At 36.2% G+C, this 25174-nt stretch overlaps 1 protein-coding gene across 2 annotated transcripts in view; it reads left to right on the top strand.

The window, feature by feature from the left end:
- LOC150104166 (guanylate cyclase soluble subunit beta-1-like) overlaps positions 1-23802 on the top strand; it is a 195476-nt gene extending 171674 nt beyond the window's left edge. For both annotated transcript variants that reach the window (XM_090396787.1, XM_090396788.1), the window contains 2 exons: positions 18325-18586; positions 23617-23802. In XM_090396787.1, coding sequence (XP_090252913.1) covers positions 18325-18586; positions 23617-23784 — 430 coding nt within the window. In that variant the 3' untranslated portion in view covers positions 23785-23802. The remainder of the gene's footprint in view (positions 1-18324; positions 18587-23616) is intronic.
- Positions 23803-25174: the final 1372 nt, after the last annotated feature.

Below are 25174 nucleotides of genomic sequence, written 5' to 3'. Positions count from 1 at the left end.
CATCTGTCGTTTCTGGTGCCTAAGCCATGTTCGCCAACAATTTCTCCATCACCTCCTCTTCGCACTTTTGCATTGAAGTCACCAATCACTATGTTTATATCATGTTTCTTTGTTAGGTATTTAATCTCTTTTAGGTGTTCATAAAACTCTTCAACATCTTCACTTTTGTCAGATGTGGGTGCATAAGCTTGGATGATATTTATGTTAACGGGGTTTTCCCTTAAGTTGTAACAGCATTATCCTTTCAGAAAATGGAATCCAAATTATTATTATTATTATTATTATTATTATTATTATTATTATTATTATTATTATTATTATTATTATTATTATTATTATTATTATTATTATTATTAAGAGAGACCTCCAGGGAGTCAGATACTCATCGAGGGAGGTCACATACTTCATGATATCATACTTATTTTTGAATTCATTCACACTGCTTGCACTGAACATCCAATGGCAATCCATTCCAATCACGCACCACCCTCTGAGAGAAAAATCTAGCCCTCACACCCTTCTTAGCGGCATTCATTTCATTCTTAGTTTCCAAGGAAGCCCTCTTCCTTTTCCCACCCTCTAAATTGAAAAATTCCATCAACTGAAATCCCGTATGATCCTTTCAGTAGTTTGTAACTCTCAATCATATCACCCCTCTTTCTCCTGTTTGCTAGTGTCTGCAGTCTACAAATTCTCAGTCTGTCTTCATAATCAGTATTCCACAATCCTGATATCATTTTTACACTCTCCTTTGCATTCACTCCAGTACAACAGAAGCCAGGAGACCAGACCTGTGCACAATAGTCCAAGTGAGGTCTTATCAAGGCCTTGTAAAGAGGAAAAATTACATCCTTATTTTTACATGTGAATGTTCGTTTCAGTATTGCAATTATTTTTTGAGTTGTATTTGCAATCTTTGCTACCGGCCCCCTGAACTTCAACTTCCTGTCTACTAACATTCCAAGATCCCTAGCCTCATCAGTTCTTCTTCTTCTTCTATTGGCACTACAGCCCTGTGTATGGCCTTGACCTCCCATTTTTGGGTTTTCATAACTCACTGCGAGGTGAGGTCGTTGTTACCCCCGCGCTCAACCATGTGTAATTGTCTGTCAAGCATTGTGGGGAGAAAAACCTGCAGTCCACGTCCGGATAATTTAGCTATGTTTGAGAAAGATCCTTAGTTCCTTAGAGAATCGAGATCAGGATACTCCTTCCCAGGCATATGGTTGCGAAGCGCGTAACCACTCGGCTAACCGCGCAGCGAAGCCTCATCAGGTACCTCTAGCATAATCCCGCCAATATAATGCGTCATTGGATATCTAATCATGACGAAGTGAATGTATTTACATTTACTGATATTCAACTAACATCCTTTTTCCCATGCCCACAGTTTCAGCCTATTCAAATCATTCTGCAAGTACTGCATATCAGCAGCATTCCTGATTACCATTCCTATCTTTTAATCATCAGCAAACAGCTGCATGTCACTTGTCAATTCCTTTCCAATATCATTAATGTACAGATTAAATAACAGTGGACCAATCACTGATCCTTGTTGTACACCACTTGTTACCTTAAACCTTGCAGACTCAGATCTCCCGTATACCACTTTTTGATATCTGTTAGTCAGCCATCCTCTTATCCATGCTAGTATACTATAACCTAAACCAATATTCTCCAATTAATGCAACAGACTACCATGCTGTATTCTATCAAAAGCCTTAGCAAACTCCAAAAGTATCATGGTGTACCATTTCCTTGAATAGTTCAATGGTAACATTGTTATAGAATGTGAGAAGTTGCTAAAACATGACCTTCCCTAATTAAACCCATGTTGTTCATTGCAAAGTAGAGATTCATTGTCAAGCCATTACTGAATGAGGGCCCTAACCAATTTTTCCAAAATCTTCACCACCACTCCTGAGATACTAATTGGTCGATAGTTGGATACATCGGTCTTTGCCCCACCCATGTGCAATGGGATTACCATATATTCCTTCCATTCCTGCGGAATCTTCCCTCTTCTGAGACTCATATTAAACAGACTGGTCAAAGGAATGGCCAGTTCAGCTGAACACACATTTAGCACACGTGCTGATATCCCATCAGTTCCTATTGCTGAATTCTTATTCAAATTGTGCAACACTCTAATACCACATCCTCATACACCTGCGTTTCTTCATCCAGTGAAGAGGTAGCAGTGAGATCAATCGTATTGTGTAACCAGGTTGATAGTTTTTAACAAAATGGGTACTCATTAGTTGAACAACCTCTTCTGCGTCTGTAACCCTCAAGCCATTTGCATTTAGAAGAGTTATTCTTTCATGTTCATTCTTTCTTTTACTTGCAGCATATGAACAGAATTCTTTTGGGTTTTCTTTAGCACGCAAAGCCTGTTGCTTTCCCTACATCAGCTGTGAAGATAATATGAAGAATAATATAATATTTTAAGAATAATATTAACTCTATTATTCAGAGTGAATATTATTCTTAAGAAACCAACATAATAACTGAGTCTTCCCTGCGAACGTGTTGCCGGATTTTTGTCTCTTTAATTTGAGTGTACTAATTGTTCTAACCTCTTAGCTCCTCAAGTCTTTTCCTACATTTTTCTGAGTGTATTAAGCAAACATTTCTTTTATAGTTAATGTTTCTTCCTGAACAGCAGAAAAATGTCGCTGTTACAAAGTCCATTAATAAGGGGTGTATTTCTTGGAAAAATGTTTCCTGATATAGTGGAACGTCAATCAAAATTCTTTTCTAGAATAACATATTAACAATAAACAACGCTCTTATGATTCGCATTCAAGAGCTTCTCTCTCTCTCTCTCTCTCTTTCTTTCTCTCTCTCTCTCTCTCTCTCTCTCTCTCATAAATGATTCTATCACAACAGCAAGCAACAATTAGTAACTTTCTAATTAGAATGTATTTAAATAATGATAATAAAGGATTTGCATTGATAAAAAACAGCATTATATTTCTCCCTCTTTAGTTGAAAGAACAACCTGTAATTAGACACTGTGCCTTTAAATATTTGCTTTCGCTCGCAAACAAAATTTCTTCCGTTTGCTGCATATCGTTGTGTTTAAGATATATGAAGGAATTGCATAAGTGGTACGAAGAGCAAGAGATAATTAGAGTTAAGTACAAATTATAATTCAGAAGGAAGAAGCCTATAATATATTCACTAAGTATGTACACCTGAGTTTTGTCTCCAAAGGAACATGGCAGGAAATTAATTAATTTTTGCAAGCAGGAGGGAATGAATATTTTAGTTTTGAGATTTCTGTATGGAAACTCTACAGTTGATCTTAAATATGTTAGGTTGCACTTTATTTGCGAATAGAAATTTAATAATCAAGAAAAATTATAAAACCAAAAACTTCCTTAGAATTTCTAAGCGAAACAATCTGATTTCGTAATCAAGATCCTTATTTCCTATTTAAATAATCGAATCGGCTTGTTCTATGTATCATGGAGAAATTGAAAAATTATTAGGCCTTGGCTGTTTTTGACTCTTAACAACTGAGTTTTTTCTTCTCCCCAGTTCTATTGTTTTTAAATTATTCTTAAGCTTTGTGATGTCTTAGAGGACCTTCAGATGAAGAACATTTTATTACTAGCCGAAAAAACGGTACAAAATGAACATCAGACATTCAAAGGCACGTTTAGACTTATTTAACTACACGAGATGATTTTGAGATCCAATTTCGACATGAACTATTATACTTATACGTAAATTGTCAATATGCTGACAATACATTGACTGCTAATACCGATCTCCTTCAATTCCCTGAGCACAATTCGGTGAGATATGGATCAGGAACAATCGTCGTTAAATGCTTGGATCAACTGCTCCACCCAGAAAGTTCTGCCTGTCCGTACAACTTTTCTCAAACGACTGAGTAGTAGGGGAGCCTCTTCTGACAAGATCAAGATCAAGATAAGATAAGGAATCGTGACGTGATTGGTTGATGACGTCATTGTGTGCATGGCTTCATGGGTGTGGAATGTTTGGAATTTCCGTGTGGGCAAGTGTGTCACTGGCTTCAGCTCTTGTGTTTTGGTTCGCGTATGGGATTATGGGTGATGGTAGAGATAAGGATTCGTGTTGTGATTGGTGGTGCAGTTCTGACAAGATGAAGATCAAGATAAGATAAGGAATGGTGACGTGGGTGTGTGTTGTTTTCAGATGTAGATAAGTGACGTCATTTGTTATTTGTAAATAAATGTCGTCATTTGTTATTTGTAAATAAGTGACGTTGTTGTTTTGAATGGAAAGGATGATATTAGTGGATAAGAAATCGTGTCGTGATTGGTGCTCACTTCTGACAAGATCAAGATCAAGATAAGATAAGGAATCGTGTCGTGGGTGTGTGTTGTTTTCAGATGTAGATAAGTGACGTCATTTGTTAGTTGTAAATAAGTGACGTTATTGTTTTGAATGGAAAGGGAAATATATTAGTGTATAAGTAATCGTGTTGTCATTGGTGGACACTTCTGACAAGATCTAGATCAAGATAAGATAAGAATCGTGACGTTATGTCTTTGTGCGGTATTTTGGTTTGGCTATGGAATTGTGGGCTATGTTTTGAGATAAGATATCTTTGAATTTTCCCAGGGTGACACACATCCGTCATTGTCGTCTGTGGGAATTCTTAGAGTATGTCGTGATGGCGGGTGTGATTAGATTTTTCTGAATAATTAATTATATACTGGTGTCACTCAAACATACGGTTTTTTTTTTTTTTTTTTTTTTTATATAGATGGTTGTACTAATTTTCCAATACATTTGGGGTATTTGTTTCCTGTTAAAGGGTGGGAATTCTTAGAGTAAGTCGTGATGGCGGCAGTCTTTCGAGCTTTTCTGAATAATTAATTATATACTGATGTCACTCAAACACACATACTTTTTTTTTTCCATACCTCATCTGTATTTTCTTCTATATTCATATTCTAATCAAGTTCATATTTTATTCATAATTCATCCGGATATTTTGATTTGTCTAAAAGTAAGATCTTAAAGTTCAATAAATAAATAAATAAACAAATCGTGTGTGTATTCACGGTTATTTCAAAAGTGTTCTTACTTAAACATACATAACACATCAAAGACACTGTTTGTTCTTTTAAGTTTACATATTTATTTCACAGATATTATTTACATTGCAATATGCAAGAAATAGGAATTGAATTTACATATATCACCAATGCAAATGGTGTTTTTCTTGGCGTAACATTTCTTTGAAAAAAAAAAAAAAAAACTTACATTTCTTTCCAGAATGGGAACATCGTGGTACTATCTAGGTTTTCTGAATATTCCAAATTGTTGATTAACATATATTCACAGAACACAAACACAAATCTGAAAAGACTTTTCATTATAGGTTACTGTGGCTAACATATATTCACACCACAAAACACACAAAACATAGGAGTTGATAGATATTTCTGTAAATAACCAGAAAAGCTAGTGGACTACTTAATTTACTTTAGTATCCGTTTGGTTCTCTGTATTAATTCATTTCTCACGGGTGCCCATCATTTGGTGGGAAAGTCTATGCGCTGTTTTGTTTAGGGTAAGTGTTATTTCCGGTTTCGAATTCCGATTGCTGTTAGAGTATGGAATTCAGACAAGTGAAATTTTTATTTATTTATTTTTTTTTCAAATTGATTGGTTATTTTCTGTATTTTACTTTTACAGGTCATATTCTAACAGAATAACTGAGCAGAATTAATAAATATATAAAGTATATGAGAATTTATTTTCCAACACTGAATATTTCTCATTAAGTCTTTTCTTATCCGGTCGCCTTTTGTTGTACGTAGGTGAGAAATCGTGTGTTTTGTTTCGAACTCTTGGTTTCCGTTGGGAAATTACCAATATAACTATTAATTTTACCTTCGATTCCTTGTGCTCTTAACCTATTTCTGTAAGTAGAATTTATTTGTGAATTATTTTCCCACACTGTTAATTTTCATTAACCTTTTTTTTTTTTTTGTAGATAACTGAGTGACTCATTTCCGATCAGTCGGTCATCGTTCTTTTCTTACCCGTATAGATAGCGGTTACTTCAAAGGTAAAATTTTTCTCAGGGATGTGTATTAGTCAACTTTCTGATGGGTAGCAAAGGTTCGTAATTTGACCTTGTGTGATCGATGAGAACTAAGTTATTCATTGTCACATGATGTGATTTTTGGTTTTCCATTGGTTCTAATTTTTTATAAATAGACTAAAGGGTCGCTCTTTGGTTCCAATTTGAGTTTCTAGTAGTTACTTTCTAGTAGTATTTGTAACAGTTGTATGCATTCAGAAGATTATTATAGTTTCAAAATGAGTTTTCCTGGAGAAAAGGTAAGTTAATTTTGTCATTTTATAGCAATGTCATATGAATTTTAGTGACTACATTAGCGATTTTTGTCTATAAAGTTATAAGGTGGTTTTTGCAATGGAAAATAAAAATCATGTTCATGATATTCAATCTGTTTTGTGTTAAGTGAAATCCCATAAGTCATTATATATATATATATATATATATATTTTTTTTTTTTTTTGATTGGGAAAAGATATTGAGTGTGGTTATTTAGCAATATTGTGTTAGTGAAACCATCGTGTAGTATCGAAATTGCTAATAAATTTTATGATTTTTTGGGGAAAATTTTTTGAGGGGTGATGTTTAGTAAAAGTGTGTTAGTGAAACTCTTATGTAGTATTGAAATTGCTAAAATCACCTTGAGTTTTTATTTCTAAACGATATTTCTGAAATCTAGAAAGTAATTTTATTTTTTTATTTTTTTTTTTTTTAATAGCGATCATCTGTTATTCGGTTCGTTGATGGTAATGGGAATATATCCAATCATCAACCCACCATTGTAGAGGTAGATTTGACTGGAGAAAATGAAGAAATCACAGGACGTGGTATTAATTCTAATATAACAATCGCTGGTGTGGCTGGAGGAAGTCGCGACCCTCCCCAAAATTTATATGATTCACATTCAGTTACTGGATGTGAAACTAAACTCTCTACTTCTACTACTATCGAACCCTCACTCTACAGGGACTTTTATACTGTTTCGGTGGCCCGATCACGTAAATCTATCAAGTATCAAACTCGACAATTAGAGTATCAAGTTCGATTTCGTGATCTGGAACTCTTTTCACCAGAGTGTTTTTTTGATATTTTTCGAGATATGCTTAATGAGATCATTCAGCGTTTATCGGGTTCTGGAACTTTTTCTCACGTTCGGTTGGGTGTTAGTGCATCCAGTTTAGAAAGCAACATTAACTTACCGTTCATGTTGCTTTCTGAACTAACTATCAAAAGAATAGTTGATGCTTTTTATGCTGTCGCCCAATCGAAACGTGAGTTTCTTTTGGCAAATGATCTGATTATCGACGTCATTCTTATCAATATCAATAACAATGGGAGTGGTGGTGGTAGTAAAATCAATGTTAAAAGAAGAACGCTGCTTAGCCTGGATGAATTTGTGAAAATAAAAAAAGCTATTGTGGAAATTAACAACAAAGACAATCTTTGCATGGCCCGAGCACTTGTTCTGGGTGTTTCTTCACACACTGATGATGTTGCAACATACAGACAAGTGCGTTTAGATTGTAAAAAGTTACAAACAAAGAGGGCTTTAACTCTCCACAAAATTGCAGGGGTTCCGCTCATTTCTTGCGGTATTCCAGAAGCAGATCTCTTTCAAAAGCATTTGACTCCGGAATACCAAATCGTAATTTTTTCAGCAGATGCTGATTTTTCTGTGGTATTTCGGGGCCCAAATGCAAATAAACAGATCTGTCTTTTATACCGCAACTCTCATTATGATTTAGTGCGTAGTGTGCCTGCTCTGTTTGGGAATAGCTATTATTGCCCCAGTTGCATAAAATCATTCAAAAATTCAATCAAATTGCAAATGCATAGATGCCAAAATGTGTGCATCCGCTGTCGCACAAACGCCAGTCATAGTGTGCGGGACCTACTTTTGTGCAAGTTATGCAATAGGTTTTTCTACGGCAACGAATGTCTGAATTTGCACATACAAAATAATATTTGTTCAAAACTCCATCGTTGCGGACAGTGTTTGACTACTTTCTCTACAGATAAAAGTCACGTCTGTCCACCTGAAAATTTCTGCAACTACTGCAAATCAGTTCACCCAAAACAGAAATGCTTTGTGCAAAAATCTGAGGTCTCAAATAAACAAGTTTCTATGGTTTTTTTTGACACAGAAACTATAGCTAAAAATCATCGTCATGTACCAGTATTATGTATAGCTGATTTTGGTAGTCACGAACGCGAGTTTTGGGGTGAAAACTGTGTGGGTCAATTCCTAGACGAGCTGTTTTCTGTCAAGAATATTATGAAAAGAGATCGAGATGGTAAAATCCTTCGGACTGTCAAACCAAAATACGAAAATATTCGTGTAATTGCACACAATTTTCGTGGTTTTGACGGGTATTTTATTTTGGAATATCTTTTTTCAAAAAATTTCCAACCCCGTGTAGTGTTTGACGGATCGAAGATACTTGCTATCTATTATGACCCTTTAAACATCATATTTCTTGACAGTTTTTCCTACATTAGTGTCGCTCTTAGGAAACTCCCAGCCATGTTCGATCTCCCAGAAGTTCGTAAGGGTTTCTTTCCTCATAAGTTTCACACATCCGATTCTCTGGATTATCGTGGAGTCATCCCCGAAAAATCATATTTCCAGCCGGAATTTATGAATAAAGAAACTCGTACAGAGTTCGAGACTTGGTACGAAAATCGGCTAGACACTGAATACTGTCTGAAAGCGGAACTTTTAGCTTATACGAAAGATGACGTGCGTGTTTTGCGTGATAGTTGCAACACTTTTCGCACTCTCTTCATACAGCTCACCCAGATTGATCCCTTTCTCCATGACATTACAATTGCAGGAGTATGTTTGAGAGTATTTCTCCAAAACTTTTTGAAACCTAACACATTGGCCATACTTCCTGCTCGGGGTTACATAGGGGCAAACGTGCAAAGTCGAAAGGCTTTGGCTTGGCTCAAATGGCAAGAACAACAGAACAACATAACCATACAACATGCACGTTCTGTGGGGGGGGGAAGTCCGCATCGGACCTTATTTTGTCGATGGGAAATGTGGAAGCTTAATTTTTGAATATTACGGCTGCTTCTTCCATGGTTGTCAATTTTGTTATAGACCAAGTACATTCCAACCATACAGAAATACAAACATGATTTCCCTTTTTGAGCAAACAAAGGATCGCGAAAACTATTTTCGTAGCCAAGGATTCGACGTTATCTCAATTTGGGAATGTCAGTTTAATGCAGAAATTTCTGAAAACACAGCCTTGAAAACCTTTATTGCTGCTCTTAATATTCCAGATCCCATATTACCTCGTAGTGCTCTGCATGGTGGCAGAACCGACTGCTACAAAATGTATCACAAAATTCAGTCAGAAGGGGAAGTTATTCGCTATTTGGACTTCAATAGCCTTTATCCATGGGTTATGAAATACCAGGTATTTCCTATGGGGCATCCCGAAGTTATTATCGATAATTTCGACTATTCTCCTGGGGTATACTTTGGTATTTGCCATGCAAAAGTGGAAGCACCTACAGATCTCTTTTTACCGGTTTTGCCCATCACAGTTAACGAAAAATTAATCTTCCCCCTGTGTGGAAAGTGTGCTTCCGAAATGGCCCCATTATGCTCTCATACGGACCGATCATTTACAGGTTATTGGTGCAGTCCAGAGTTAGATTTAGCACGTTCTCGCGGTTATAAAGTTATTGAATTTTACGAGGTGTGGCATTTTTCTCAAAAATTTGAAGGGGAAGAAAACTTCTTTGCTCACTATATTGATACCTTTCTGAAGCTGAAACAGGAAGCATCTGGATGGCCTGAAGGTCAAAACCGACAGGCTTATCTGGACGAGTTTTTGCTAAGGGAAGGTGTTATGTTAAACAGTGAGCACATTAGTAAAAACCCTGGTAAACGTTCACTTGCTAAGCTTTGTTTGAATTCTCTATGGGGAAGGCTTGGCATGAGAATGTTAAGAACTCAGACCCAGGTGATTTCCTCTTATGAAGACCTCGTAGAACTTTTTTTAGATAACAGTAAAGTTATCCAAGATGCCAGGTTAGTTTCAGAAGAGCAGATGATGGTTGCCTACTCGCCTGTTGAAGGCACTGAGCCTGAAAATAGGAAAGGGAATGCTGTCATCTCCTCATTTGTAGCTGCCTACGGTAGGATAAAGTTATACGAGGTCATGGAACCTTTGCAAAGACGGCTTTTATACACAGATACTGATTCTGTGATTTTCATTGAAAAACCGGGCGATTACTCACCGTCCATTGGTCACTACCTTGGGGAGCTAGGTGACGAACTCGACGGTGACTTTATTGTTGAGTTTGTTACCACAGGCCCCAAATCTTATTCCTACAGAACGCGGAGGGGTAAGATTGTGACCAAATGCAAAGGCATTACTTTAAATTCTCGCGCGGCCACTGAGATTAATCTGGAATCTATGATTGCAGCAGTAAGGGGTGAGCCACAAAATATCCAAATTCCTGTACCATTTTCTGTCCACAGAGACAAATGGAGCTGTCAACTCAAAACGACCTCAGTAACAAAAAGATTTGGATACACTTTTGCGAAGCGCATAGTGTCAACAGACACATGCACTTTTCCCTATGGGTATTTTAAAGGATAATTCCTTACACTCATATACCCCATAAGCAAAAGATGCCATCTATGGGACAGAAAACTAAACAACATTCTACCTGGTTGGTAAAAATCCATGGTTGTTTCCCAACACGATGATTTGCAGTGTCGCCCTTCTCTTGTACATTTTTAACATCAATGTTATTGTTACTATTATTCCACAATAGCTTTTTTTTTCTTAGAATTAAAAAAGAAAATTCGTCTTGGCATGATTACATGGTGACTGTGATAAAAAAAAAAAAAAAAAAAAAAATGTTGACAAGGAGATTTTTTTGATATTAAAACAAGTATCTATTTGTTTTTACATGATCTCTAATTATATAAAAACAATCACAGACTTATTATATTATCATTTTCAATATGTTCATACATCCATTTACATGTATAATTTCGGGAGCTACTCAGTCAGGAAAAACAACATTCGTGTTGTCTCTCATAGAACATTGTAATCAACTAATCAAACCACCACCGGAACGAATCGTTTACTGTTACAGTGAAAATCAAGATAAATTTAAAAAATTTACCAATATAGAGTTCGTGAATGGTTTGAAGTTACCTGAATTTGATTCTAATGTGAGAAATTTACTCATAATCGATGATTTGGTTCACCAGGCTAAGGACAGCACGGAAATAGCTGATGTATTCATAAAAGGTTCACATCACCGTAACCTTAGTGTCATTCTACTGACACAAAATTTATTCTGTAAAGGTACACATTTTCGTACAATTTCTCTCAATAGTCATTATGTTATTGCTTTTAAAAATCCCCGAGACTCTTTGCAGTTTTCTCATTTAGCTTCCCAAGTATTTCCAGGACAAACGAACGTGTTAGTTCAGATTTATAAAGATGCAACACGGGAACCCCACTCATATTTAGTTTTAGACTTTAGACAGGAAACACCTGATATTTTACGCTTGAGGTCACGGATTTTGCCAGGAGAAGAACCCAATACAGTATTTATCCCTGAATGGCTGATAGACTCAAACGCTATGAATATCTCATCAAGTACTTATCTCATTCCTCTCCCAAACAAGCAAATGATGCTTTAAAACATTGCACCTCCAGCCAAATCACCACACTCTGTGAAATTTGCAAAAATGTATTATGTGGAAATATTCCACTAAAAAACAAGCAAAAGTCACGCCTACGAAGGAAAAAAAAAATTATAAGAGCACTAAGTAACAAATCGCTTCCCTTCATAACCAGAAGAAAATTGGTTTTACAGCACGGAGGAGCACTGTTCCCATTATTAGGCAGTATCATTGTTCCTTTATTGACTTCACTTATTAGAAAATGAATATGTTTAAAAAATTTACGCTTCTCCAATCACCAGAGGAGCGTGAATTGTATGCACTTGATGACGAAATGAGTGCTATTTTAAAAATAAGAAATAAACATGCAGATGAAAAAGTAAAAGCATATTTAAATGTTCTGCAAAAGTATTTAGGGTTGAAAAACCAATTGGCTCTCACAGAAGGAGAGCAACAGGAACATAGAATACCACGTCCAGAACCTTTACTGAACAAACCAAATACCCAGAACCATTCCCATCAACCATCAACATCAGCCACTCCCAGTGAAGAAAATGCTTCCACTCCAATCCCTCCCCGCAAGAGAGCTCGAAGAAGGAGTACCAAATTCATCTCTCTATCTCCCCGAAAGCTGCGTGGGAATAAGAAACTGGTTTGGAAAAAATGGTAAGTGAAAAAAAACAATTATTATTATTTTTTTTTTTAATTATTTTTTATTTTCAGTAAATGATCTGTAACAGCATTAGTTACTACAATATCATTTAACCACAAATCCTTAGAATAACATTTGTTAATAATATTTTGCATAGAAAGACCACGACATCTCAATATTAAAAAATACACACAATGCAAACCACAAGCGACAGATTCCTTAGCTTGTACAATTACAGAATTATAATACCATTTATTAGTATTAATATTCAGAAAGTTAACAATATCGTTTTCGGGTGGACGACCGAAGCTATCGAAAAAATCACCGTGTTTGTCTTTAATATAGATAGCTTGCCAATGTTGTCCTGGCAACCAGGTCGGATCTGTGTTCACGACGAACATCGACTGTTGTTTTCTGATCGGATATAGTGGCAATTCATCACGAGCACAAACTCCTAAACCCACTTTTCTCGTCGTGGGTTCTAACTCTAGTATGCTTACTAATTGTTCAGTGTTCATAGTCCAGTAACACAGAACGATCCTTTGTTACGGATAACGTACACTCAAATTCTGCATAAAGAACCACTGTGATGTTTTCAGGAAGAGGTTGAGCAAATTTAACTTCGAGTCGCACACTTCCTCTTCTTAACAGGCTGACATGGGGGGCAACGGCATTTTGATCTGGCGATAAGTCAAATCCATAGAGAACGTTTCCCTTTACGTATTCTTCATAAGAAATGTCATTACCACAGTCTCTGTTCCATTTACCTAGTGATGTGAACAGTGACATGTAACATCTGCTGTAATGCCTTTCTTTGAAGTTCGGAGTCAAAGGTTGTGAGGGATACTGAATACCGTCAGCGGTCACTACAAGAAAATTCAGATTGAAATGATGAAAATTAAATGGATTTCTGTTGAAAGTGCCATTAAATCCATCACTAGCGACCAGTCCAATAATTAATCTAGATGGTATTTCACCTAGATACAGATTGTCTCGTGTGGCATCTGACATACCCTTGGGAATTGAAAAATAAGACACTTGCACACGATTGATGGGGTATATCATGTTTGACTTGTCTAACACAGACAGGTGAGCCAGTTGAATCTTTGAATTTATTTTGACTTTGCGGACAAAAAGTGTAGCCTCTTCAATTTGCACTTTAGCCTTAGAATCAGCATTTGCAGTCAGTAAACAAAATTCGGGAGAACTGCGAACCATACGAACACGAACAGTAACGTTATTGATCAAGTACCGGTCTTGATGCATGATGTCAGCGTGTATTCGCCCAAGCATCTCGACACTTTTTGATTGGTTAATTCGAGCTTGTCGTCTACGCATCCCACATTCACTTTTGGTAAACATATCACTAACATTAGCCACATCATCTTTAACAAATAGTTCATTTGTGAGTTGACTGTTTTTAGCATCTCTGTCATAATTTAGTAGGTTTTCAATATAAGCCCTATAAGGATACGTGTCTGATGCCACATTCACTAGTTTATCTTGGAGAAAAACGTCAATTTGACTGAACAGGGAATGGAAAAAATTATTCACAACACCAACTGAAGAATCTTCGATAGGTTTATTATCATTGTCGGTGATGCGCACACGAACACGTAGGTATGAGTTTCCCAAATCCAAGTATTCTTCAGATGTACCTGGTATGCAAAATTCCACAGGACCTCCACTGTCAGTACTGGATATTGGTTGGTAGGTAACATAAGAACTTCTTTCCACACACATGTTGACACGAGGGTGGGAAAAAAGATCTAACTCTGACATCATATCCTCAGCAAAAGATGTCATCTCGCTTGCGTTTTTTAGTATTCGTTTTTTTCTTCTTGCTTCCTTGACCTCTCTGAAGTAATCGACTCTGAGCCTTTTCAGCAATGGTTTTCCCAGCTTCTGATGCTCTGTTTATAAAGGCTCGACGTACAGGTACCCCTTCCAAGACATCTCCTATCATATGCTGACCGGCTTTTAAGGCTTGACGACCGACAAATTGAGCTGCAGGTTTTAAAAGTGGACTTAGAAAGGAGAAGGCACTTCTGAAAATGCTACCTAATCCGTACCCACGCTGTATTGGGGGGCCCGTAAACATTTGAGCCCCACCTGCCTGCAATGTGTAATATCTGAGATAATCAGTCATCCTTCACTTGTCGGAACTGTAATTTAACTATTGTCTTGCCACCACGAAAGTGGAACAATTCGCCGCTGTCAGAACGAATTTCAATGCTAATTGACTGAAATGTTTGTTTTCGTAACGGATAATAATCAGGTTGAGCAAAAACGAAGGAGCACTTAGTGCTGCACTGAACAACTCGTAACAATGGTGCACATGTATCACCAACTATCTGTTCTTGTATTAAATCAGAATAAACAAAATATGCGGCTACACCCCTCTTTATATCAACTGGATATTTCCCTGTGATTGTACCTTTCAGTTTAACACCAATCTGATTAAAACCCAGTAGAAGCCCCAAACCTGCGGCCTCCTTGGGAAACAACAGGTTGTAATCTTTTGGGACTGTCAGAGAAATAGTGTTGTTTGGATTCTTTTTTCCAGTAATCACAGAACTCACATCAAACACTGCTTGAAGAAGTTCAGAGGGTGAATTGTAACTGCCATGGGGAATCTTGTACACTTTGTAAAATCCTTCTTTAGACTTTTCGAAAACTTTATTTCCTGCGATGTTGTTGTTCTCGATATTGTTGACACCTCCCCCAATTGCACGTATCATATGAAACTCATCGTAACCGGAATCGATGTTATTAAATTCTCCCGGAAGATGAATTTCGGCAAGAGCAACTTCCCATTTACCTTTAAGTCTGATCTCATGTGGTAATTCCACTTGAAATTTCGTTTGCGTGTTTGTAGGAAACATTTTCATACTGGCATTACTGGGGAGGGTTAAGTAAAACATCTTCGCTACGAACCCAAGAATTATACGATGAGGGATAACCGAGCCACTTAACAAAATACTGAACCTTTCCTTTCTGTTTGCGCTGCTTAAGTACTTGTTCGATTAGATACACGTCTTCCGGAAGTTCATTGGGTATATTAGCCTTTTGCAGTTGAGCTTCGTAGAAAGTTCCCTCCACTATCTCTCCGTCCCGACTGCGAACTCTATATACTACAGGGTTTCTATTAATAACCTGAGCAATAGTGAACAATTCTCGTGTCCAGTTACCCCAATACCCTTTTCTAAATTTGTGGGTATCATCACTTAAAACTACACTATCACCTACTTGAAATTTTGGTTTGCTAGCCTCCTCTTGGGTTCCGTACAAATATTTCCAAACACGATCCTCGTTGTGAAGGTTAACTTGGGAAGGAGCCATACCGATAGTGCGGTGTGGTGTGAGGTTATAAGTATGTACAAGGGTCGGCAATACATTTGTATAACTTTTACTTTTAGTATACGTCATCCACTTGTAGATCTTTGTTTTCAATGTTCTGATAAATCTTTCTGCAATGGGTGCTTTCATTTCGCTCCTGGTCGTGTAGAAATGAATATTATGGTTCTTAAACAATGCACGAACTTTCTTGTTGCAAAACTCTTTTCCTTGATCAGTGTTTATGTAACATGGCACTTCCTCTTTAAAAATAGACTCGAAAGCATTAACAACATCGTCTGCTGATTTCTTCTTCAGTGTTCGAACCCACGCAAATCGGGAAAAACAATCAATGCATACAAGAAGGAAACACACACCCCCATTCTCTTTTGCAAGGGATGACATATCTGCCAAATCACATTGAAAAGTATGTAAAAGTGTCGGGACTTTGATTTGATTGCGTTTAAACTTTCTTCTAATGGGTTTATGTCTCACATAAGTAGGTTGTGTTGCTAACCAACTTTTCACGGTTTCATGTGACAAATTTGTATGTTTCTGTAAAGCTTTGATACTTCCAAAACTAACTACTGTATTAGGATTATAGTAATCTGCTAACTTTTCCATTACTATCAATGATTTTTTTTTCTTTGCAGGTGAAAATCAAGAACTATCGCAAAAGTGCCAGATACTTGCTTTTATAGCAGTACTGGTAATATTAGTGACAGCTGAAATTGCCATAATCATCTGGGAAGCAGTATCAAAATCAGGCAATCAAACTTGCCTCATCAAAGAAATGTTACGCCAAGAAAAACACCATTTGCATTGGTGATATATGTAAATTCAATTCCTATTTCTTGCATATTGCAATGTAAATAATATCTGTGAAATAAATATGTAAACTTAAAAGAACAAACAGTGTCTTTGATGTGTTATGTATGTTTAAGTAAGAACACTTTTGAAATAACCGTGAAAACACACACGATTTGTTTATTTATTTATTTATTGAACTTTAAGATCTTACTTTTAGACAAATCAAAATATCCGGATGAATTATGAATAAAATATGAACTTGATAAGAACATGTATATAGAAGAAAATACAGATGAGGTATGGAAAAAAAAAAAGTATGTGTGTTTGAGTGACATCAGTATATAATTAATTATTCAGAAAAGCTCGAAAGACTGCCGCCATCACGACTTACTCTAAGAATTCCCACCCTTTAACAGGAAACAAATACCGCAAATGTATTGGAAAATTAGTACAACCATCTATATAAAAAAAATAAAAATAAAAAAAACCGTATGTTTGAGTGACACCAGTATATAATTAATTATTCAGAAAAATCTAATCACACCCGCCATCACGACATACTCTAAGAATTCCCACAGACGACAATGACGGATGTGTGTCACCCTGGGAAAATTCAAAGATATCTTATCTCAAAACATAGCCCACAATTCCATAGCCAAACCAAAATACCGCACAAAGACATAACGTCACGAATCTTATCTTATCTTGATCTAGATCTTGTCAGAAGTGTCCACCAATGACAACACGATTACTTATACACTAATATATTTCCCTTTCCATTCAAAACAATAACGTCACTTATTTACAACTAACAAATGACGTCACTTATCTACATCTCATAACAAACATTCGCGTCACGATTCCTTATCTTATCTTGATCTTGATCTTGTCAGAAGTGAGCACCAATCACGACACGATTTCTTATCCACTAATATCATCCTTTCCATTCAAAACAACAACGTCACTTATTTACAAATAACAAATGACGACATTTATTTACAAATAACAAATGACGTCACTTATCTACATCTGAAAACAACACACACCCACGTCACCATTCCTTATCTTATCTTGATCTTCATCTTGTCAGAACTGCACCACCAATCACAACACGAATCCTTATCTCTACCATCACCCATAATCCCATACGCGAACCAAAACACAAGAGCTGAAGCCAGTGACACACTTGCCCACACGGAAATTCCAAACATTCCACACCCATGAAGCCATGCACACAATGACGTCATCAACCAATCACGTCACGATTCCTTATCTTATCTTGATCTTGATCTTGTCAGAAGAGCCTCCCCTACTACTCGACTGCAATCTCGTTCCTGACAGACTGTCTTGGACACAATTACACCTCTTAGACAAACAGTGTGACTTGTTTTTCCACTGATTAAACACCTGGGAATTCTCACCTTTTGAGAAACAAGTCAGCTCTTCTGCTTTTAGAATCGAGACTCCAGCCAGACGAGCACCCACAATAATCCCTTTATCGAACTCCAAAAGATCCTTTGTTTTTCCGATTGTAATCAACACTGTTGACACCTACTGACCAGCAGCACTAACAGGATACTTTTAGTAGTTCTGTTAAGCGTACTAATCGCTTTTAATTTACTAAATTTTAGTTGTACTTAATAAACTTTTGGGTGGATGAAAATTCTGTTGAAAATATTAGTACTGATTGCTTTTTCAAGAGAAAATTTGCATGTAATTGTGTACACTAATTTTCAACATTTTCATTTTCTTTTTTTTTCTTTTTTTCAGTCAACTGGTTCATTCAGATTACGTGTTTGAAGAGAACAGTGACCAGTCGGATCTTCCTTTGAAGACATTCTTTGCAACAAGGAAAAGTGGAAAAGGCAGATTCGAGACCTTAAGCCTCAACGTCAACTTTAGCACTCAAGGAAGCTTATTTAAATCGCCTACTACGTCCCCTGTTCCCTCAGATCACGATACATTCAGTGAGTCAGGAAGTCCGTCACCTCTGTTTCTAACTCCATTGCCATCCCCAAGTCCAGCTTCAGAAGTAAGAAAATAATATTTAGTAATCCTTGCAGTATTTTTACAAAGAATGCATATAAACAGCGTAATGAAATGTAATGAAATTCATTTTATTTATGTTTTTGAAGGACCGAAATGTAATATCAGTATATTAACAGAGCATGTAATTTGTTTGTCCAAACATTAGACGTTTTTCATATTTACACATTCTCAAAGCACCAATATTTCAAAAACAAACAAACAGCTTACAGAGCAAAAATATAATTACATTTCCTAAATCAGTCCATGTTACCATTTTTCTATTTCTTCGTCTTATGGTTTCTTTCAGATTTCACAAAGAAGTTACGTTCGTTTGCACATGAGAATTTCCTAGTAGGATAATTGCTTATCTTCTTTATTTTTGCAAGTAATCGGAATGTTTATTTCTTCCTTGATTAAGAAAGTATACATGATCTGAAATTCAGATGTCAGAAGTTTTTTGTATCAAACAAGTCGGTAAATCCTGTCTGAAATTGGAAAATATTTCTCATCTACAGAATATCTTCCATTCAAATCCACTGTACAACAGGGATAGGATTAAAATAACTTCTTTTGTCCAGGATTCGCAATACCTCTGATCGTTTTTTCCCTTCTATTGGTACTACTTTTATAACTATTTTAATTTAAAATTAAAACGGTTTTCATTGAATATTTCCATCCTTGTTATCTATGGGGCCTTGACAATCACTGAGAATGAAAAACCGTACAGCTGTATTTCCCTAACCTTTAAAATTAATTCAGTTTGGTGAAATGTAGAGCCAAGAGGTAATACCATTTCATCTAGATTTATTTTGTCTCCTATTTCGGTACTATATTCTCAAGCTAGAACAATAGATCCTCGCAATTCAGTCGCTATACAAACGAAGCCCTTTGGTTGGATTCCCGTCAATGGTGAGGAACCTTTATCTGGTTTCTTTGTACTAAAGGTGAGTTAGCCGGTCTCATACGGAGGTAACGGTTTTTCTCTCGGAAACTCCGGTTTTTCGTCGCTCAGAACAGCCAAACCGACCCCGTGAACACAGGCTAATATAGTCAAAAAATAAATTCCCTCCCGCCAGCGGCAGGCTCGGAGACAGGCCGGTTTGGGATTGTAATAACAAAGTCGTATCTTATTAGTCGTATTGGAAGGGGGGGGGGGAACGCACAGAAGAAGAAGAAGAAGATTCGCAAGCTAGACAATGAGGTAAACAACACTTCCTACCACCCGTTTTATATATTTCTTAGGAATATCCGACACTTGGTAGATGGGAACGTGTTTAAACTTACTTCCATGCTTTGCGAAGCATGGTTAGACATATTTTTATTCAATGGATAGGGGAAGTGTAATCATTGAAGACACTGTCCATGAGAAATAGATGGAAGGCACTAATACGTATATAATTCGTGACGGAAAAGCAGTTGTAGGCATACAAGGTTGTATGACTATCGATAGTCATTGCGTTTTACAGCAAAATAATAATCTATTTATGAGAGATTCCCTACCAGCACGATTTGTGATGTCCAACTCCCTGTATAATATCATTACACGGCACATACCGTGTGAAAATATGTTTTCTTTCATAAACGGGATGCCATCTTGTACAAAAACGTCTAAAATATGTCAGATAATTATCTGCCTCATTCCCCAAAACTTAAACAATTGGAAACAACAGTGTCGAATTGTTTAAATTTCCATTTGTTTGTTGAAATAAATAAAGTCAAGGTTATTTAAATTGTGCATGTTTTGGTCATAAAGTATTACAAAATAAAGATTTATTGTTACATAGACCATATATTTACAACGTACGTAAGCTCTTACAAATTGCCTACCGGTTTCGCTAGTAACTGACCAGCTTTCTCAAGGCTTGCATAGTACAAAAAACAGGTAAATGCAAAAAAGGTTTCAAAATACAAAGAACCGTTAGTACCTGTTAGGTAGCTAGGGTGACACGTTCGCGTGACATAACTACTCAGCATCATGAACACGCGTTACATGCAAACGCGTAATATGATTATTTGCGTACTGTAGCTCTGTTGAACTGAGGGAGTTAATTAGATTTTTCCAGGTATCGTTCAGAATGGCCCCTTGATTTCTGTTTAGGTTACTTCCCGTACGTAGTACAACTGCCGCTTCTTTAAATACTCGATGCCTGTAATCCTCGTCTACGTAGGGCATGGAGCTGTTATTCCAGTCTATAGTGTGGTTCGAAGTTGAAAAGTGATGTGCCAATCCTGAGATGATGGTTCTGTTGTGATTAACATCGCCATCATGTTCTTTCTGTCTTATTTCCAGGCTTCTCGAAGTCTGTCCGATGTAGGAAAGACCGCACGTGCATGGAATATTATACACACCTGGATATTTATAAAATGGCACACTGTCTTTAGGGGATCTTAGGACCTGTCTTATGCTATTTGTTGGTTTAAATACAACCCTGATGTTATGTGTCTTTAACAATCTTGCAATTTTTGTTGAAGTTAAACCTATAAACGGGATGACTGCTGTTGAGATATGCTGGGCGACTGTTGTTTCTTGTTGGTTATCTTTGTATACAAATTTGTTGATGATGTGTCTAGGATAACCATTTTGTGATAGAGTTGTAACTCTTTGAGACAGTTATGTTTGAACTTCTTCCTCGTCAGAGATAAATTTTCTAGCTGGATTTCTTAGCATGTGGATGATGCTGTGTTTCTGTGACCTATGATGGTTAGAAGAGTAATGTAGATATCTTCCAGTGTCCGTTGGTTTTTTGTAAATCGACAGTTTGCTGCTGTTTCCGTGTATTTTTACTAGTAAGTCCAAGAAGTGTAGCTGTTCGTTATTTTCCACTTCTAGAGTAAACATTTATGAGTTGTAAAAACTTTCTAAGTTGTAGAAAGCCTACATCTGATTGTTAACAGAATGAATGCACTCCACAATAAAATAAAATTTTCTCTAGAAGTGGAAAATAACGAACAGCTACACTTCTTGGACTTACTAGTAAAAAGACAAGGAAACAGCATCAAACTGTCGATTTACAAAAAACCAACGGACACTGGAAGATATCTACATTACTCTTCTAACCATCATAGGTCACAGAAACACAGCATCATCCACATGCTAAGAAATCGAGCTAGAAAATTTATCTCTGACGAGGAAGAAGTTCAAACATAACTGTCTCAAAGAGTTACAACTCTATCACAAAATGGTTATCCTAGACACATCATCAACAAATTTGTATACAAAGATAACCAACAAGAAACAACAGTCGCCCAGCATATCTCAACAGCAGTCATCCCCTTTATAGGTTCAACTTCAACAAAAATTGCAAGATTGTTAAAGACACATAACATCAGGGTTGTATTTAAACCAACAAATAGCATAAGACAGGTCCTAAGATCCCCTAAAGACAGTGTGCCATCTTATAAATATCCAGGTGTGTATAATATTCCATGCACGTGCAGTCTTTCCTACATCGGACAGACTTCGAGAAGCCTGGAAATAAGACAGAAAGAACATATAGGCGATGTTAATCACAACAGAACCATCATCTCAGGATTGGCACATCACTTTTCAACTTCGAACCACACTATAGACTGGAATAACAGCTCCATGCCCTACGTAGACAAGGATTACCGGCATCGAGTATTTAAAGAAGCGGCAGTTGTACTACGTACGGGAAGTAACCTAAACAGAAATCAAGGGGCCATTCTGAACGATACCTGGAAAAATCTAATTAACTCCCTCAGTTCAACAGAGCTACGGTACGCAAATAATCATATTACGCGTTTGCATGTAACGCGTGTTCATGATGCTGAGTAGTTATGTCACGCGAACGTGTCACCCTAGCTACCTAACAGGTACTAACGGTTCTTTGTATTTTGAAACCTCTTTTGCATTTACCTCTTTTTTGTACTATGCAAGCCTTGAGAAAGCTGGTCAGTTACTAGCGAAACCGGTAGGCAATTTGTAAGAGCTTATGTACGTTGTAAATATATGGTCTATGTAACAATAAATCTTTATTTTGTAAAGTCAAGGTTCTCACTTCGAAAATATCCTTTGTGAGGTGAAGAGGTAATAAGTTCTCCAAAAATATTTTCCTCCTCCTCAAGAAATGGTAAATTGCAATTATCTTTTTGTAAGCATGTATACGTGTCATTATTAATAGAATGCAAAGAAAATCAAAATATGATTCGCTTTTGAAGATTACGATTAGCCCAGTCATCTTTCAGAATTCTTTATGGAATTACAGTGTTTGAATATAGCTTATAGAAACTTCCAAATTAATTTTTTTAAGGAGAAGCGGCATAATGAAATGTGTTCTGAACTTCACTAAGAACTACAAGATAAACACTCAGTAGCGACAGTTGTTTCTGATCCATTTTCAGTTGCAGAGTAGAGAACCGAGATCATTAAATTCAAAGGACGAAAACCTATACAGCGTGTAATAACTCAAACGCCTACATATAATGTTTCATTTACATTATTATGCTAATATGTTTTATCTATATGTTGAATTGTTTAATTCTGTACCAAAAAAGTAAATTCTTGATTAAAGACTTAATGTTAATTGGAGAAATCGTGTATAGTTCTGCTTCCAGTGGGCTAAAACAATTAGTTTTAGACTTCGATATTTTGCAGGATCACATATGATTTTGGACGTCGCTCTGATCTGTTTATCTGTTCATACAATTTCATACATATTCATAAAATATATTTTGTCATGCATGATTTTGATTACTGCATAATTAAGCATTTGGTGTTCGTATATACTCGTATTGCATTTAAAAGAGACGCCAGTTTACTTTTATTATAAAGACGCAGCATTTGTTACTGAGTAAAGAGGTTATATTATTAACAACAAATATACGGATAAGACCTATTTATTTATTATATTTATATATAAACTGAGAATAATCCTGTTTCTGAAAAGTACATTATGATGGTTATTCAGAGATTTAACTATCTTTGCTAATTCTTATGGCTGATTTTACTTATAAGCTTTATTTCTTTATAAATTTATTCCTTTATAACCTTATCACTTTGTAAACTTTATTTAGGTCCGCGTAATCGAGCAATGGAGATTTACCCGAATTTGTCCTCTTGACAGAAGTGACAGGAAAGCATGTCGTACCTTGTCCGATGAGCCCTATAAAACAGTATTAGCAAGGACAGCATCCTCCCCACCAGACATTATAAAAACACGATGTTCAGATGAAGAGGCTTGAAATGTATGATTTGTAATATGACTGTACAAACCACATATCGAATAAACATTTCATAAAAATCAGAATTGCTTTATATTTTATCTTAATGCATTTGAAATCATTTTGTATTAGAGGCAAATCTAGGACAGTCTTCTAAATCAAACCAAATATGTAATTATATTCTAGAAAACATTCTCCATTGTCTGTAATCTTGATCTCGCAGAATTACTTTCATAGAATAGCACATATCCCTATGTATATATTTTAATGTCTGATAAAAAAATATAAGTCTGATATATTTCTATAAGTCTGATAAAAAAAAGAGAAAGAGAGGAGTTAAAATACCATATTTTTAATATTTTCCAAAAGCATCGATTTCAAAATGATTTGGGTAAATTTTAGTGTTTATTATAACACCGTTGACTTGAAATATACCTTCTGGGTTATATATTTGAAATACTTTCCATATGTAATATGAAAAACCATAAATGAATAAGGACAAGAATTTAAATGTATGCTTCACATTTAATAAAAAGTATTCATGAAATATTAGATATTAGTAGTATGGTAGCCACTTTTGACAAGATCAAGATCAAGATAAGATAAGGAATCGTGACGTGATTTATTGAGATGACGAAGATGTCATTGTGTGTGTGACGTCATGAGTTTGGAATGTTAGGATTTTTATGGTGACCATCTGTGTGTGTGTGTGTGTGTGTGTGTGTGTGTGTGTGTGTGTGTGTGTGTGTGTGTGTGTGTGAGAGAGAGAGAGAGACGTCACGTTGTTTGTTTTGTTCACATATGGAATTATGGGTGATGATTAGAGATAAGATTCATGTCATCATTGGTGGGACAGTTTGAACATGATCAAGATCAAGATAAGATAAGGAATCATGTCGTAAATGCTTGTTATTATCAGATGTAGATAAGTGACGTCATTTGTTTGTTGTAAATAAGTGACGTTATTGTTTTGAATGGAAAAGGGAGATATATCAATGGATTCGTGTCGTGATTGGTGGGACACTTCGGACAAGATCAAGAACAAGATAAGATAAGGAATCGTGACGTGAATGCTTGTTGTTATCAGATGAATATAAGTGACGTAATTTGTTAGTTGTAAATAAGTGAAGTTATTGTTTTGAATGGAAAAGGGATATATATATTAGTAGATAAGCATTCGTATCATGATTGGTGGGATACTATGAACAACATAGGGATAGGGTGAATGTGGAGGAAGAAACATCAATGTGTTGGATGTGTATTGTTATGACTGGTAGATAAGTATATGGTTTGCAAATGGCTATTATGGGTGATGAATAGTGATAAGATAAATAAAATTTGGAATGTTTGGAATTTTTCGCTGGGGGGCCCCCTTCTGCCAGGGACATCACGCGGTGTGTTGGGTTCATCT

This window comes from Typopeltis vanoorti, chromosome 8 (genome assembly GCF_054136105.1).
Source record: "Typopeltis vanoorti isolate ZY-2024b chromosome 8, IOZ_Tvanoo_1.0, whole genome shotgun sequence".
Lineage (NCBI taxonomy): Eukaryota > Metazoa > Arthropoda > Arachnida > Uropygi > Thelyphonidae > Typopeltis > Typopeltis vanoorti.
The sequence above is the reverse complement of the archived record's forward strand: the minus strand, read 5'-3'. Positions and strand labels throughout refer to the sequence as shown.